This window comes from Theropithecus gelada, chromosome 17 (assembly GCF_003255815.1).
Source record: "Theropithecus gelada isolate Dixy chromosome 17, Tgel_1.0, whole genome shotgun sequence".
Classification (NCBI taxonomy): Eukaryota; Metazoa; Chordata; class Mammalia; order Primates; family Cercopithecidae; genus Theropithecus; species Theropithecus gelada.
This window is the reverse complement of record NC_037685.1, coordinates 60,110,882-60,128,410: the sequence shown is the minus strand read 5'-3', so window position 1 is coordinate 60,128,410 and position 17,529 is coordinate 60,110,882. Positions and strand designations below refer to the sequence as shown.

Here is a 17,529-nt window from a genome sequence, read left to right as displayed (position 1 = left end):
ACTCTAGCTCCCTCTTTTAGGGTAACACTGCATACTATGGTGTTCTCTATGTTAGAAACCAGAACTGCTCTAGGAAATGATTTATGGGCCATATGCTATCTGGGAGGTGACCCCATGGGCACTTGGGTTGAATGTGCTTTATTTTAATGCCCTTCTGCTCAAGGCCCCTTTGCCCTCTTCCAGACTCGACTTCCTCTGAAATGGATGGCTCCTGAATCTATCTTTGACAAAATCTACAGCACCAAGAGCGACGTGTGGTCTTACGGAGTATTGCTGTGGGAAATCTTCTCCTTAGGTAAATTTGGGAGAAGGAAGAGATCAAACAGCCCAGAAATAAATGTCTGCATCTTCTGCTGAATGTCCTTTGGCTAGATAGCCTTTAGATTAGCTCCTACTGTTAACAAAAACTCTTAGGGTGCCATGGGTCCATGTAGACTCTCAGATGAGTAATGGCATATGCTTGTCTGCCCTCTACTGTAAAAGGGCTTTATACGATCATGAGCAAGGTCAGATGGGTGTAAAGTCTGAAGTCGGGTTTATCTTTTTCTGTACTTTTTCCGATTCTGTCCTTTTCCAATTCCTCAACACGCACACCTCTAACGCCCTTACCCGTTCCCTCCCCGCATCTCCCACCACCTCAGAATTTCTTCCTAGGAAAGGCCATAATAAGCCCAGCTAACCCAGTGAGGAAAGTGCTGTTAGAAACAGGAGACCTTTCCAGTGCCTCTGATATTAACACATGATACGGCTCTGGACACCGGATTATACAGGATGAGCAGTAAAGAACACTGGTTGTATTTATCCTGCTTGCAAAAACATCCACTATGGGCGGCTAGAAGCCCTGTTCAAAGCACACAGATGCGTGCAGAGCCCACATCTGCTTGCAGACACACAGTGATGATCTGAGGCCTCCAAAACTCAAGTTCTAGCCAAGAGTCTTCTGGGCTTTGCCAAAAATTTGCCTTTCACAGCAAATAAAAGTCACCCAGTAACATCCCTGGTTTCCTGTAATGTGTGAAAATCATTCCCCTGCTTTCGATGACAGGCACCTGTTGCTTCCAGTCTTTGAAAGCAGCTTGGCGGCTGCAGTGGCCCCACAATGACACAGTGCCAGCACTGCACGTCTCCCAGCTGCTTCCTACCAGCAGTAATCACTAGAAAGTGCAGACAAACAAATGCTGAGGTAGATGAGGCTCAAGGGCTAGAACAAGAGTGCATTAGAAGGCCTTGCCACCCCCAGCCCTGGCAAGAATCCCCCTAAAAGGAAAGGTTGTAGGGGAATCCTGGGCAGTAAAACCGGCAGAAGGCAAAGCCTAGGCCTCTTAGGTCTCTGGCGCTCTTAGGTCTGCAGACTCCTGACCACGGGCAGCCCCCACCCCACTCCACTCCATTCAGCCCAGCCCTGGAGCCCAAAGCCCCCCTTCCCTCAGTCCTGTCACAACTCCTAGAGCCCTGGTACTGTAGGAAGTTTGCAAGAGAGTGAATTAAAGTCATTCCCACTCAAGTGTGAATGATTCCCATGTAGCCTATCCCAAATCTATTGGCGTTTTAAAAAGAAGCCTAAGCCAAGTGCCGTGATGGTGAGGACCTGGAGTCCCAGCTGCTCTGGAGGCTGAGGCAGGAGACTTGCTTGAGCCCAGGAGTTCGAAGCTGCAGTGAGCTAAGATCATGCCACCACACTCCAGCCTGGTGACAGAGGGAGACCCATCTCTTAAAAAAAAAAGAAAACTCGCTAACCCAAAGGATGAGTCTCTAATGATGGGACTTCTTTAGAGTTACTTGTGGGGAGAAGACCAGGACCCTTCAGACGACACCTCTTCCTCTGACCACACAGGCAGGAGTAGCCATAGGAATGGCCTGTGGGCACCAGCCCCACACCATGTGACCACCCAACCAAGCGGGTGTCCTTAGCAAGGACTCGCTGAGCTTCTCTGTGTGTTGTACTGTCCATTGAGATCTGTTGTAATCACTGGGAATTTATTACTAAAACATCACTTTAAAGGGAGGAAAGAAACACTGAATTGTCCCCTCTTGGTCTTTTGTACCCTGAAGCCATAATAGGCCCTGTGTTTTCCACATTGTCTCCCACAGGCGGGTCTCCATACCCAGGAGTACAAATGGATGAGGACTTTTGCAGTCGCCTGAGGGAAGGCATGAGGATGAGAGCTCCTGAGTACTCTACTCCTGAAATGTGAGCCCTTGGTGCCCTCCGCTCCCCATCTGACAGCTCGCTTTTCACCAGGGCATCCCTGAGAAGGGGATGTTTCGTGGATTCTTAGAGTCCCAGTCTTGGAAGATGCCAAGGTTCTTCTTTCCTTTAGAGATGCTCCCCTCAGCCCGTCAGGCCCAGATATTTTGGGAGCATTTTCTTACAGTGGGGCACATGGCCCTTGACCCATCCCTACCTATTTCCTCTCCTGACCACTGACGTGACTTTTCAAGGGCTCTAGCTGGGAACTGAAGTTAGAAATTTAGTTTCTAGGTATGAATCCAGGCAAAACAAACAGGTCACCCAGGAACTGAATGCAAGACCTTGGCCTCACTCACAGAGTGGGAGCCAAACAGGCCTAGCAGCCCTAGGGATGGAGAGCCAGACCTTGATCTTGTGACCATTCCTATATCTGCACAGAACGCCCATGAAGGGGTTGATGTGGTCTGGAGAAGAGGTCTTGGAGAGGAAAAGGGGAACTTCCTGACATCATGATTATGCTTCACAGAAGGCTTTGTGGGCAATACAAGTTCCTTAGAATCCTTTAGGAGGAATAGGGGCCGGGCGTGGTGGCTCACATCTGTAATCCCAGCACTTTGGGAGGCAGAGGCGGGCGGATCACTTGAGGTCAGGAGTTCAAGACTAGCCTGGCCAACATGGTGAAACCCCGTCTCTACTAAAACTACAAAAGTTAGCCGGGCCTGGTGGCAACTACTTGTGAGGCTGAGGCATGAGAATCACTTAAGCCCAGGAAGCAGAGATTGCAGTGAGCCAAGATCACGCCACTGCACTCCAGCCTGGGTGACGACAGAGTGAGACTGTGTCTCAAAAAAAAAAGAATCCTTTAGGAATAGGCCCAGCAGCTGTCTGGAGCTGCCTGGTCACATGGCTTTTCGGGGTGTCCCTGTGAGGCTTTCTCTACTGTGCAAATTGCACTTGCTTGCCTCTCTTGGACACTCTTTTTTTCCTGGGGATTTGTGGATGTTTTGCACTTTGAGGCCTGAGCAGGAATGTGATGACACTTGCACTTTTGTGGAGCTGCTGACAAGGACTTGGGCCTCCCTGAGGCGGCACCACCTTTCCTGAACTGGCAGGGGCCCTCCCATTCCACCCACACAATGGGGTCCTGTCAGAAGCACTGGCTGGCCTTTGAGAAGGAGTCAGGGAATGCAGGAAGTGTGGGCTTGGCCAAAGGGCAAAGTCGCTGTCTCTTTCCTTCATCATCTCGGGGTAAGGGTAGGTCAGGCCCAGAATGGGGAACTGGAGAGGTGGACGGAAGACTCAGGCCCAACAGCAGGGCTGGGTAGCTCTGCCCAAGCATAGGGAAGCGGGAGGGGACCTGTTCTTGTCACTGGTGCATGGTGTCCTCATCAGAAAAGTACAGGGAGCTGAGGCAAGGCCTGTTTCTGAGAGCTGGGGATAGAGCTGGATGATTAACTTTATGATTTTCTAATGTTTTCCCACATATAGTCTCATTTGAAGTTCCCAGAGACCTTGAGGGGTGGTCAGGGCAGCTATTATAATCTGAATTTAGCAAGTAATGAAACAGAGATGCCAAGACCTGAAGCAATGTGCTGTCTGTCAGCTGAGAAGCAGAGGAGACATTTAGAACCCAAGCCTCCGGACTGATGTCCCTAGACCACAGGGGCTGTTGAATTAGGAACAGACCCCACAGTCCTCAGAAGAAATGCTTCTCTGATATGGCCACTCATGCTTTGAATTAAATATGTCCTTCCAATCTTCACATAGTCTGAAAATCTCAAGAGTAGGCTCTCAATTACTACTAATAATTGTTATTATTAAATAACAAGATTTTTACATCAAAATAAATGCAAAACAGTATGAAATTAATTTTTATTTTTACTTCCGTATAAATTCTAAATAGTATGAAATTAGTTTAGTTGGGTTTTTTTGTTTGTTTGTTTTTTTGAGATAGTGTCTCGCTCTGCTGTCCAGGCTGGAGTGCAGTGACGTGATCGCAGCTCACTGCAACCTCCACCTCCTGAGTTCAAGTCATGCTTCTTCCTCAGCCTCCTGAGTTGCTGGGACTATAGGCATGTGCCACCATGCCTGGCTAATTTTTGTATTTTTTTTGTAGAGATGGGATTTCTCCATGTTGGCCAGGCTGGTCTCAAACTCCTGAGCTCAAGTGATCCACTGGCCTTGGCCTCCCAAAGTGTTGGGATTACAGGAGTGAGCCTCCATGCCTGGCCTGAAACTAGTTTTTATTATAACAGTATTGAATAATACTGATTAAATAGTTATTTGGTTCTTATAAGTGCCACTATTTTAAGCATTAATTTATTTAATGCTCATAACAGTCCTATAAAGTAGGACTACCATGATTTCCATTTCACAGATGAGAAAACAGGCACTGCACATGTAAGTGATTTGCTCAAGGCTGCACTGGTAATAACTTAAGCGAATTCAGCCTGAGTCCAGAGACCACAGCACCATCCCACACCCCTGCAGAGTGCACTTCCCGTTCATACCCAGGCTGTGGTCGGAAATAACTCAGAGGTACAAAGTCACATCAGCTTTGGACCAAAAATTGCCTTGGACTTGCTCAAACCTTCAAGTCTTTACATAAACCTCACTCAGGTAGCTCCCTTGCCTCGAGCGACCTAGAGAGAGTGGTATGGTTCCTTAATTCTGAGGAGGGAGAGATTTTAGACATTTTAAAAAGTAAGAAGCTCTGGTGAAATACTTCTTCAGAAGGCCAGACTTCAAACCTTCAGACATTTTCTCAAGCATGTGAAAGCTGATGGAGTAATTTCCTTCTTGTTTGTTCTAACAGTAGGAAGGGCTGGGTGAGGACCAAGTGCAGCTTCTCAGAACTGGGATTCTGTGATCTGAACTTGGCGTAAAGTGGTGTGTATTTGGGAACTTGGGTGATAGCTTGGAAAGAAAACTTCCTGGAGGCCCCTCGTCCCCAGCTTGGATGCAAACTAATGTCTCTTAACTTTACTAAACCTATTTACTTAGTGGCACAAAATCTTGTAACATTGAGTTGTTGGTTCCTTGCCCAGATACTGTTGAATCAGATGTCCTTCAGTAAGGGAATAAGCAATGAATTTTTTGATTTTGTTTTTTCTTTTCCTTTGGTGTTTGCTGAGATGATTCACATTGGATTTTAGGCAAGAAGAGTGGAAACTAAAAATCGGAATCCAAGAGTCAAAAGTGAAAAACAGCAAGTGGTTGTAGATGGTTCCGTTTACAAGTGTCAGCAGGGAAATCAGGGAGTGTCCTGCTCAGGATGGTGCCTCTCCCAGACAGCAGCTTGATCCTGTGGGGAGACGATGGTGCGGGAGGAGACGAGCCCACAGCCTCTACCTGAAGGCCTCTCTTTGGAGCCCAGCCTCAACCTCACAGGCTCAAGTGATCCTCCCGCCTCAGCCTCCTGTACTACAGGGACTACAGGCGTGCATCACCATGCTTGACTAACTCTTCTATTTTTTGTGGAGATAAAGTCTCGCTATGTTGTCCAGGATGATCTTGAACTCCTGACTTCAAACAATTGTCCCACCATGGCCTCCCAAAGCATTGGGATTATAGATGTTAGCCACCACACCTGGATTCTTTTTTTTTTTTTTTCTTTTTCTTACCTTCCTGTAGTCTTACTGCGTTTGGCAGCCACCTCATATACTTTGAAACAAAATAGGAATATACTTAAGAGATATCTAGAGCCATTGGCGCCCCCTAAAGGCATACCTCTAAGAAGTGTCCGAGGGAGGCTATGAACTGGGGTTTCTCCCAGCACAAGCACAGCTGTACTGTCTGCAGTACAGCTGAAGAATTCACAGAAGGAGCAGAGTCATCTCTTCCCAGAGACGAGTCTGACTTCTTTTAGCAGATATTTATTGCTCTGGGGTAGGCGAGAGGTGTGGAAATGAGGCCCTGCCCACACAGTGCTTACAGCCTGATGGGTGGGAATCAAATTCGGGGCCCATTCAGATTTGAGTGTGACTCAGAGTCCTTTTTTCATCCAGACCATCTTCTGAGAGAAGAGGTAACGTATAATAAACATCCCTTGAAGAGCGCAAGGTTCAGGGAGAATCTGTTCTTAATGCAGTGCATGTATGGACCTCTGGCCTGTGCTTTTCAGAGAGGGCGGTAGGTGCAGACCTCGAGTCCATGCAGACATGCCCAAGAGAGGAGCCTGATGCCGTTATATCTAAAATGTAAAGAAGAGGCTGGGCGTGGTGGCTCATGCCTGTAATCCCAGAACTTTGAGAGGCCGAGGCTGGTGAATAGTTGAGGCCAGGAGTTCGAGACCAGCCTGGCAAACATGATAAAACCCCATCTCTACTAAAAACACAAAAATTAAACCAGGCGTGGTGGTGGGCGCCTGTGATCCCAGCTACTCAGGAGGCTAAGGCAGGAGGATCACTTGAACCTGGGAGGCGGAGGTTGCAGTAAGCTGAGATCATGCCACTGCACTCAAGCCTGGTCGACAGAGCGAGACTCTGCATCAAATAATAATAATAATAATAATAATGATAATAATAGTAATAATAATAATAAAACGTAAGAGAAGAATTGCAGAGGAATCTGTTGACATTGGAATCCCAGGACAAGATTTGACCTCTGTGCTATTAGGACAAATGTTTCATATCCAGGTGCCCAGGCTATACTGTGTGCCTTGAGTGGTGGGAGGCCAGTTTGTAACAGCGGCTCTGCAGTGCGGGGGGAGAATGATCAGCTACACACAGGAACCTTGCTCACAGCCCCAGAAACTCCACACTGGGGCTTCAGCTTCTGGAAGTGACACAGTCATGTACACAGGACCTTCCCCACTGGTCTCCACTGCTTAGTCCATCAAGGGAAGTGTAAGGACTTGGAAATGCCACATGCTTTTTAAGAAGCCAGCTAAACCAACCTTTGTTACAACCCAAGAATGAAATAAGTACTACAAACTATTCGGCCACTGATACTTATGGCTGTATGACCTTTTTTTTTTTTTTTTAACTTAAAGGACATTGTCCTGCTTCTGAAAGTGCAGGGAGGAGTACTCCACTTCACACTGAACTGCAGTGAGCAGTGGGGTTTCCTTTCTGAATAGCTGTGTTTCAGTCACAGAACTCAGACTTTCCACCTGCAGAGGCCACAGGCACAACAAAGAACCTGGGTATCCATGAGCTCTGGAGGGTTGGTTAGTCTGTCTTGGTAGACGTGTTTTCCACTGACAGCAGGACCTGGCCCAGACAGCCTTTTAAGTGCTAGTGCTATAAACCAAACCTAAAAATGAAACAGGGTCACATAGTATACAGAAAGCTTGGTCTTTATGCGGATGACAGCCCTCCCTTTGCAGTACGTAAGGCAATGCATAGGATGATCACTGCTCTCCAGCTGCTTCTGTTGCTGTTTTCCCCACCAGCTATCAGATCATGCTGGACTGCTGGCACAGAGACCCAAAAGAAAGGCCAAGATTTGCAGAACTTGTGGAAAAACTGGGTGATTTGCTTCAAGCAAATGTACAACAGGTAAAACGAAATTTATCTACATCTAAATGCCTTTGAGTGTACATCGGGGGGCATTTTATTTGTTTTTTTAAGCGCTATTAATAGAATAGCTGAGATGAGAAGTTTTAAAAAAGTGTGTGTGTGTGTACAGAATTGTCTTCTCAAAACACAACCAAGATTGTGCGAATGACAAATCAAAGTTGACATAATGGTTCGTAGAACTTGTTGAAGTCAGAATTGATGCAATGAGAGCTCTATCTTCGGTATTTTAGGATGGTAAAGACTACATCCCAATCAATGCCATACTGACAGGAAATAGTGGGTTTACATACTCAACTCCTGCCTTCTCTGAGGACTTCTTCAAGGAAGGTATTTCGGCTCCAAAGTTTAATTCAGAAAGCTCTGATGATGTCAGGTAAGATTTCTTTCTCAAACTTTATATCACAGAATTTTCCAACAAATAAAAGGAAAAAGAAGGAAGGAGGGAAAGAAGGAAGGAAGGAAGGTGGGAAGGAAGGAAGGAAGGAAGGAAGGAAAAAGGAAGAAAGAAAGATTGTGTAGTGATCATCACCCATATGCCCATCCCCTGAATTCAACTGTTGTTAACATTTTGCCCTATTTTGTCTATTATACTCTCTATGATTGTGTTTGTTCTGGATTTTTCTTTTTGCTGAATCATTTAAAAGGAGGCTTAAGTCATAATAGCACTTTACTCCTAAATACTTTGGTATACATTTTGGAAGAAGGCTATTATTGCTGGGCACAGTGGCTTGTGCCTGTAATCGCAGCACTTTGGGAGACTGAGGTGGGAGGATCACTCGAGCCTAGGAGTTCAAAATGTGTCTCGGCAACATAGAGAGACCTTGTCTTACTAAAAATAAAAAAAATTAGCCGGGTGTGGTGGTGTGCACCTGTAGTCCCAGCTACTCAGGAGGCTGAGGTTGGAGGATCACTTGAGCCCAGGAGATGGAGGCTGCAGTGAGCTATGATTGCATGACTGCACTCAAAGAAGGACATACTCCTGTGTAAACCACACCAAAATTATCACACCAAATAAATTCCTTAATGCCATCTAATAGTCAAATTTCCATAATTTCACCTGTCTTTACATCTTTTTTTAAAAAGCAGGATCCAATTAAGAATAACAGATTACATTTTCTTAAGTTTCTTGTCTATCTTATTCTAGAACCTTACCCCATCTTTTGTTTTCCCCATGACATTGAATTTTTTGGTGAAACCTTAGATAAAACTAAACAAACAAAGCGAGCTGTGTTTTCATTTGTTTTGCTTTGTTTTGACCTAACAAATGAATCTATCCCGTATTACTGCAGAGGGAACTGGAGAAGGGGCAAGGCAAGGGAACAGATATGTACCGTGGCCACTGCTGGCCCCGGGGCCTGACTTCAGGACTGATAGTTACGCACGCATGAAACCTGGGCAGGGCTGATGGTTACACAGACACGTGCTGGGTCTGGCACGGTGCTAGGCTTTTTCCATCTATCAACTCCTTTTACGCTCAGAGCAGTCTTGGGAAGAACATATCATTCCTGTTACATAAATGGAGACCTTAAGGCTCCCAGGAGGAAGGCTTGCCGAAACTGTGTAGCTAGAAAGTGGCAGAATAGTTTTCTAACCCAGGAGTTCTGACCCTCCCTCCCTGTACCCAATGCAGTCAGGACTCCTTTTAGGGCTTCCAGACCGTGCTATGGACCTCTAGCATCTCTCTTTGCAGTAGGCACAGCTCTCTGGCTCTGACCTCAGTTCAGCCACCAGGGAAGATATGGGAAGGAGCTGCAGCAGTCAGAAAATACTGCTCACAGCCGGGCACAGTGGCTCACGCCTGGAATCCCCCCAGCACTTTGGGAGGCCGAAACGGGTGGATCACCTGAGGTCAGGAGTTCAAGACCAGCCTGGCCAACATGGTGAAACCCCGTCTCTACTAAAAATACAAAAATTAGCTGGGTGCAGTGGCATGCACCTGTAGTCCCAGCTACTCGGGAGGCTGAGGTAGGAGAATCACTTGAACCAGGGCGGCGGAGGTTTCAGTGAGCTGAGATCGTGCCACTGCACTCTAGCCTAGGTGACAGAGCAAGACTCTGTCTCCAAAAAAAAAGAAAAGAAAAAAGAAAATACTGCTACCCACCTGTGACAGGACTCAAAGAAACCCAGTGCCACATCCAGACTTGTGGTGATGAATTACAGGTCAGCCTCACTGTTTAGGCCTCACAACCAGCCCAAGAGGCTGATGCAGATGAGTCATCATTTTGTGAGGTTGGGAAAACTAGTTTGGATTAAATAAATTGGCAAGGTCTGGCTGCGTTAGAGAGAGGGAGGGCAGGGGTGGGTGGCATGTCAGTTATATGTGGACCCTTCAAAGGGGGCTTAGCCTTAGGCCAGTAGGGAGCTTGCCCATGACACTGGGACTGGCAGAGAGTGACAGAGTATGGGACTGAGAAATTTAGTCAGTAGGTGAACTTGCCTTGTGAGTAACCACAGAGTGGGTATCTCCAATAGTCCTTCCTAATAGATCATCAACAAAAGTCAGTAGGTAGTTATAGAGACATCATACAACCCTACCCAATTCTCCCAATCTGTAATCACAAAAAACATATACAAGCCTGGCGCTAGCACTCGATTATGCCATTAAATAATATTTAGCCATGTAGCCATGCCAGGTCATTCTGCCGCCTCACATCCTTTTCGGAGTACCTGCTAAAGTCCTATCGCTTCCCTGCACATCATTTCTCTCCTGCGCCATTGGGCACTCAGACCAGATGATGCCTCCAGGCTCTCCTAGGCCTGACATTCTCTGATTTCACAACGGACCCGAGCAGGTCCCTCTGGGAGTTTCCTCAACACGACAGAATGTGAATTGACAACCATGGGAGGCAGTGGCAATGCCGCCAAGATTCCCAGGGGTCACAGCGGGGAGATTGGGGCCTCAGGAGTTAGGTGATTCCTGTTGGTGTGTTGGTTCCTCTTAGCTAGGATAGGATGCCTGTGGTCTCCTGACTCATTACAGCTGAATGCCTTTTCCTGTCTTGATAATTCTTTCTGTTTCTTCATTAGATATGTAAATGCTTTCAAGTTCATGAGCCTGGAAAGAATCAAAACCTTTGAAGAACTTTTACCAAATGCCACCTCCATGTTTGATGTAAGTCATGAAGTTAAGGTACCCAGTGCACGCTGGCAGACCCCTTCTTCAGATCCCTTCCAGACACCAATGCCAGTAGTGTGGTAGCTCTTGGTCAGCGAGCGTCTGGATTCAGGAGTGGCTGAAATGACAGTGTTGGGAGGACTGACAACTAGACCTAGCTGTGCAGAGCTAATTTGAAAGCAGAGTTCCATGAACTCACTCCAGGACCCAAGTCCCTGCATGGTAGGAATTTAGACCCTTAGGAAACTCCTTTGTGTATTTCTAAGCTGCTTAGCTGTCAGCGATGCAGCTTTGCTTTCAGAGTAACAGAGGACCTCCCAGCTGTGTGGGTGGTGGCCTTTGTGATGTAACGGAGAGCCTCCTGCAAGCAGCCTTGAGGCGGGGAGGGGTCCACCCAAGCCTTATGCTCCTTTCTCCTGAGGCTCTGCAGGTTGAACCGCCGTGTTCCTACCTAGCCACACTGGGAGAAGCCAACCAGTATAGCCTGGCAAACAAGAGGCCTCACCAGCTCTTCTCTCTAAAGCCCAGTGATGTGGGGTTGAGGGGCTAAGGGGAGGAGAGGAGGATGGGCAGGAGCGATACTGCAGTTCTGATGTTGCAGCCTCTGGGACTCAAAGTGTGATCTCCAGATAGGCAGGTTCCTACAACCTAGGAGCCGGCTAGAAATGCCAACTCTCAGCACCCACCCACACCCACTGAGTCAGGTGCGCCTTGGCAAGATCCCTAGGGGATTCCTGGACACATTAACGTTTAAGAAGTGCTGGTGAGGCCGGGCGCGCTGGCTCACGCCTGTAATCCCAGCACTTTGGGAGGCCGAGGCAGGTGGATCACGAGGTCAGGAGATCGAGACCATCCTGGCCAACACGGTGAAACCCAGTCTCTACTAAAAACACAAAAAAATTAGCTGGACGTGGTGGCGGGTGCCTATAGTCCCAGCTACTAGGGAGGCTTAGGCAGGAGAATGGCGTGAACCTGGGAGGCGGAGGTTGCAGTGAGCCGAGATCATGCCACCGCACTCCAGGCTGGGCAACAGAGCGAGACTCTCTCTAAAAAAAAAAAGAAGTCTGGCAATGACTATGTCCCATAAAGGGCCTGGAAGGCCAACAACAGTGTGAAGGTGATCACTACAATCAGTGTGGCCTTGAGGCAGGCACAGTCATCCTTAAAAAAAAAAGAAACACCACAACCTTATCGGACACACCAGATAAAGGGAAAGATTATTTTAAATATTTTAAGCATCAAAAATAAGCTGAAGAATATAAAAGTAAAGTATATGGATATATTGTTTGGCTGCTTGGTACATTGTTTTCAAGGCCGAGGGAAAAATACTGAGCAAAACGTGAAAGAATTCTCAACCTTCACCCTCCAACCCTAAATCAGTGGTGAATGATGACAGCTTCTTTGTTTGCTTAGGTGTTTACTCATAATTAAGGACACTGCCCTGTAAGAGTCTTAAAGGGTGGCAGGAACAAAGTGTGGGATCCGCTTACTGGAACATGCCGTATTAACAAAGTAGTGAAGAGTCTGCAGGCAACTCAGTGCCAAAGAGAAACCAACAAGGAAATCTAATTGCTGGAGACTATAACCAAGGGGTGGGGGGTGGGGGCTGAGAATTCCATCAAGTTTAAGAAAAAAAATCAAACCATGTCTTTACGATTTCTTAGAATTCGTGTCTATGGTGCCACCGCTACTATGGCATACTCATAGTCAATCGCGATCTGCCAAATTAGTTTTAGTATCTTTATGCGATAAGTTGCATCATAGTTTACTGTGGAAAATGTTAACCTGTTACTTGCCATTTTCCCTTTTGCTTAAATGTATTTACTTCATGTTCAGGAAGGGTCTCAAAGTCACTGGGGATCAGACATGATTTGCAGCGGGTCAAGTTTGTAGTGACCAACTTAGAGAAAATGCTTTGTCTCAATAGGCGGGGATTGTGGAGGGTGAGGCAGAGCCTGGATCAACAGATGCATCCCAGGATCATCCCTCAGGCTCAGCATGGACTCCCACTGGGCCAGGCAAAACTATCACCTTTCTCCTTCTCCCCGCAGGACTACCAGGGGGACAGCAGCACTCTGTTGGCCTCTCCCATGCTGAAGCGCTTCACCTGGACTGACAGCAAACCCAAGGCCTCGCTCAAGATTGAGTAAGCATCGGGTATCTTTTCTGTGATCAGTCCATGGAGGGTACGAGGGGAGATGCTGGGGATAGGTGGTGTAATGAGGGATGTTTGAGGACTACTTGCCCTCCTGCACTATAGTGTTCAGGCGTTGCAGAAAAGCATTTCCCCCCAGAGGGCAAAAAAAGGGGAACATCAAATGAGACATATGAGCACCAAGCTCTGGGGAAAACGTGCAGAAAATCTTGCAGACAGGCATTCCAGACGTGGGAAGCACAGTGCCTCAGGGAAAGAAGCCTGATGTGCCCACCTGTGCATGGCGCAGAGGGAGACACGCTCCCGGCGGTGGGAGAGGACGCCCCCGCTGTTACTCCCTATGCCGGCAGGGCTGATACATGAGGAGTCCCAGTACTGTTTTCCAGGGCTAAGACCTGCAGCCTGAGAACTCAGCCCCTACAGATGAACGACTTTCCCACTTCATCCTGGCACCCTTTTCTCACTTGACAATTTCTCCACGAAGCTCTGGCTTGACCAGTCCACCAGCTCCTCCCTCCACGCCGTGGCCACCACTGTCAGGAGTCTTATGCACCACCAAATGCCGCTGCAGCTTCTCTGTGCGAGTCGCTACCTCGCAAGGGTGCTGGACTGGGAAAAGCTGCGCCTGTAGGATGTTCCTTCCTTTCCTCGTTCAAATGCCTGTTCCCTGTCTCACCCGAAGGCAGAACCTGCTCCTCTTTCACCTGAATCCGGGGTGGGCAGCCATTTTTTTAAAGGGCTAGATAGCACATGTTCCCTACTGCCATTAGCAGGGGTGTCCAATCTTTTGGCTTCCCTGGGCCACAATGGAAGAATTATCTTGGGTTACACATAAAATACACTGACACTAATAATAACCGATAAGCTAAAAAAGTTGCAAACAAATCTCATAATGTTTTAAGAAAGTTTACGAGTTTGTGTTGGGCCGCATTCAAAGCCATCCTGGGCTGCATGCAGCCCGCGGGCCACAAGTTGGGCAAGCTTGCATTATAGTATAAAAAGCAGCCGTAGACAGTACATCATCAAGAAGACACGGCTCTGTTCCCACACACTGTATTTACAGAAACAGGTGAGCATGGCCAGCGAGCACATGAAAAGATGCTCAACATCATCAGTCATTAGGGAAATACAAATCAAGACTACCATGAGGGGCTGGACGTGGTGGCTCATGCAGTAGTCTCAACACTTTGGGAGGCCGAGGTGGGTGGATCACTTGAGTCCAGGAGCAACATGGCAAAACCCTGTCTCTACTAAAATTTCAGAAATTAGCTGGGCGTGCTGGCATGTGCCTTTAGTCCCAGCTACTTGGGAGGCTGAGGTGGGAGGATCACTTGAGCTTGGGAGATTGAGGCTGCAGCGAGCCACAATTGCACCACTACACTCTAGCCTGGGTGACAGAGGGATAAAAAAAGGGAAAGAGATTACCATGAGATACCACTTCACACCCATGAGGATAGCTAGATGAAGTCAGTGTGGCGAGGATATGGAGAAATTGGAACCCTCCTACACTGCTGGTGGAAATGTTAAATGGCGCAATCACTTTGGAAAACAGTTTAGCTGTTGCCCTAAAAGGTTAAACAGTTACCCCCAGACTCAGCAATTCAACTCCTAGGCATATACTCAAGAGAAATGAAAACTGATGTCCACAGCAAAACTTGCATACAGATGTTCATAGCAGCATTACTCATAATCGCCAAAAGTAGAAACAACCTAAATATCCATCCGTTGATGACTAAATGAATAAAATATGGTATATCCACACAATATAAATTGTCAATAAAAAGTATGCAGTATGCATGCATGTTACAACCTGGATGAACCTTGAAAATATTACGCTCAGTAAAAGCAGTCATAAAATATCTCATATTGTATGAGTCCTTTTATATGAAATGCCCAGAATTGGTAAATCTGGAGGCAGAAAGTAGACCAGTAGTTGCCTTGGGCTGGAGCTGGAGGGTGTGAGGAACAAAGACTGCTAATGGGTATGAGTTTTGGGGGGTGGTGGCAGCTCTCTAAAGTTGATTATGGTGATGTTTGCACAACTTGTGTCGATACAAAAAACCATTGGCTTACACACTTTAAATAGGTGTAAATAGGTGAATTATGCAGTATGTAAATTATATCTCCATAAAGCTCTCATTAAAAAAAAAAACACCAGCCAGGTCAGGTGGGCAGATATGGGTTATAGTTTTTGAACCCTGATCTAAATCAAAGAATGGCAACAAGTGCCTCCAAGTGATGTAGTTAGCACAGTTCATCGACCACAAGTAAATGGGAAAGACAGGGGCATTTCCAGGCAAACGTCTGTGTGTGTGTTTCCTTTTCACATGAGCACAATGGTATTAGAATTGAGTTACAGCCCATCAGAGGCACCAGTGAGGAATGAATGGATCAAAGGGGAATGTAGGATACATGCTCTTTTGTTTCCTACTTTGGAACACCTCAGAAAATGGGTGGTGACTAATTTTATCTAGATATTTGTTTTTTTTTTTTTTTTTTGAGACGGAGTCTGGCGCTGTCACCCAGGCTGGAGTGCAGTGGCCGGATCTCAGCTCACTGCAAGCTCCGCCTCCCGGCTTCACGCCATTCTCCGGCCTCAGCCTCCCGAGTAGCTGGGACTACAGGCGCTGCCACCTCGCCCGGCTATTTTTTGTATTTCTTAGTAGAGACAGGGTTTCACCGTGTTAGCCAGGATGGTCTCGATCTCCTGACCTCGTGATCCGCCCATCTCGGCCTCCCAAAGTGCTGGGATTACAGGCTTGAGCCACCGCGCCCGGCCTAGATATTTGTTAAAGAAAAACATAAACCATAAATTGTATCCTCTATTCTGAGACTGAAAATAGAGAACATGGACATGTTAGTCCAGACCAGTCTAAAACATGCTTCACGGGTTCCCTTCCTCATCCCAGATCCCTTGAAAATAAAAAATTCAAACGAATATTAAAGGGCAAGAGCAGCCCTTCCTCCTCAGGTGTCTGTCCTAGTCTGGGTATAACGTAGAGGACCCAGAAGCAAGTTTCTCCACCCTTGAGCCTTGCTGGTGACAAGTAGCACCATAACTAAAAGCGTTTCCTCTTCTAGAACACAGGCACAATAGGGAGAGGGGCGCTCACCTGTGTGTGTGAAGCTCTATTGTTTTCTGAGACTGTTGTAACAAATTGGCACTAACTTGGCAACTTACAAGAGAAATTTACTCTCTTGCAGTTCTGGAGGCCAGAAGGGAGATAAAATATGAAAAATGAATATTTTGGAGGGCAGGAGGCATTTCTCAGCCTACCACAGAAGCTGTTTGACCCGAGAATAGGAGAGGGCTGCACCCAGGTCTTGGAGTTACTTTCCACCCAGATTATGGGTTTGTGTTATCTTAGCAGACATCTCACACCCTCCCCCAGCCACTGTCTTTCTGCCCCATGACACCCAGCTGCTATGAGGGAGGCCGTGTGCAGCTTTAGAACAGAGGAAATCTGACAGCAGTTGAGGGGGGTTTCGAAAACCATGAACTCTAGGACAGGTATGAACAAATGACCCACTCAGAAAGAGTGGATTTTAGTGTCTTGTTTTCTAAAAACCAATTCTGAACATTTGATTTCTTTCCTTTCTTTCTTTAGCTTGAGAGTCACCAGTAAAAGTAAGGAGTCGGGGCTTTCTGATGCCAGCAGGCCCAGTTTCTGCCATTCCAGCTGTGGGCACATCAGCGAAGGCAAGCGCAGGTTCACCTATGACAACGCTGAGCTGGAAAGGAAAATCGCGTGCTGCTCCCCGCCCCCAGACTACAACTCGGTGGTCCTGTACTCCACCCCACCCGTCTAGAGTTTGACACAAAGCCTTATTTCTAGAAGCACATGTGTATTTATACCCCCGGGAAACTAGCTTTTGCCAGTATTATGCATATGTAAGTTTACACCTTGACCTTTCCATGGGAGCCAGCTGCTTTTTGTGATTTTTTAATAGTGCTTTTTTTTTTTTTTTTTTTGACTAACAAGAATGTAACTCCAGATAGAGAAATAGTGACAAGTGAAGAACACTACTGCTAAATCCTCATGTTACTCAGTGTTAGAGAAATCCTTCCTAAGCCCGATGACTGCCCTGCTCCAACCTCCGCCACCTCAGGGCACACAAGACTAGTTTGATTCAGGAGCCGCACTGATCACCCCATGCATCATGGACCCCACTAGGCCAGCCCCGCAGCCCAAAACCCAGGGCAACAAGCCCGTTAGCCCCAGGGATCACTGGCTGGCCGGAGCAACATCTCAGGAGTCCTCTAGCAGGCTTAAGACACGTGAGGAGGAAAAGGAAAAAGGCAGAAAGCAAGGGAGAAAAGAGAAACCGGGAGAAGGCATGAGAAAGAATTTGAGACTCACTATGTGGGTGGGGAGGGGGACGGGGCTCAGCAATGCCATTTCAGTGGCTTCCCAGCTCACCCTTCTACATTTGAGGGCCCAGCCAGGAGCAGATGGGACAGAGATGAGGGGACATTTTCTGGATTCTGGGAGGCAAGAAAAGGACAAATACCTTTTTTGGAACTAAAGCAAATTTTAGAACTTTA

The 17,529-nt window shown here is 47.1% G+C and overlaps 1 protein-coding gene across 1 annotated transcript in view; it reads left to right on the top strand.

Moving 5' to 3' along the window:
- FLT1 (fms related tyrosine kinase 1) overlaps positions 1-17,529 on the top strand; it is a 195,169-nt gene extending 177,640 nt beyond the window's left edge. Inside the window, exons 24-30 of the mRNA XM_025364472.1 lie at positions 184-295; positions 2,092-2,191; positions 7,587-7,692; positions 7,944-8,086; positions 10,741-10,825; positions 12,880-12,974; positions 16,592-17,529. Of these exons, the coding sequence (XP_025220257.1) occupies positions 184-295; positions 2,092-2,191; positions 7,587-7,692; positions 7,944-8,086; positions 10,741-10,825; positions 12,880-12,974; positions 16,592-16,793 (843 nt within the window). The 3' untranslated portion in view covers positions 16,794-17,529. The remainder of the gene's footprint in view (positions 1-183; positions 296-2,091; positions 2,192-7,586; positions 7,693-7,943; positions 8,087-10,740; positions 10,826-12,879; positions 12,975-16,591) is intronic.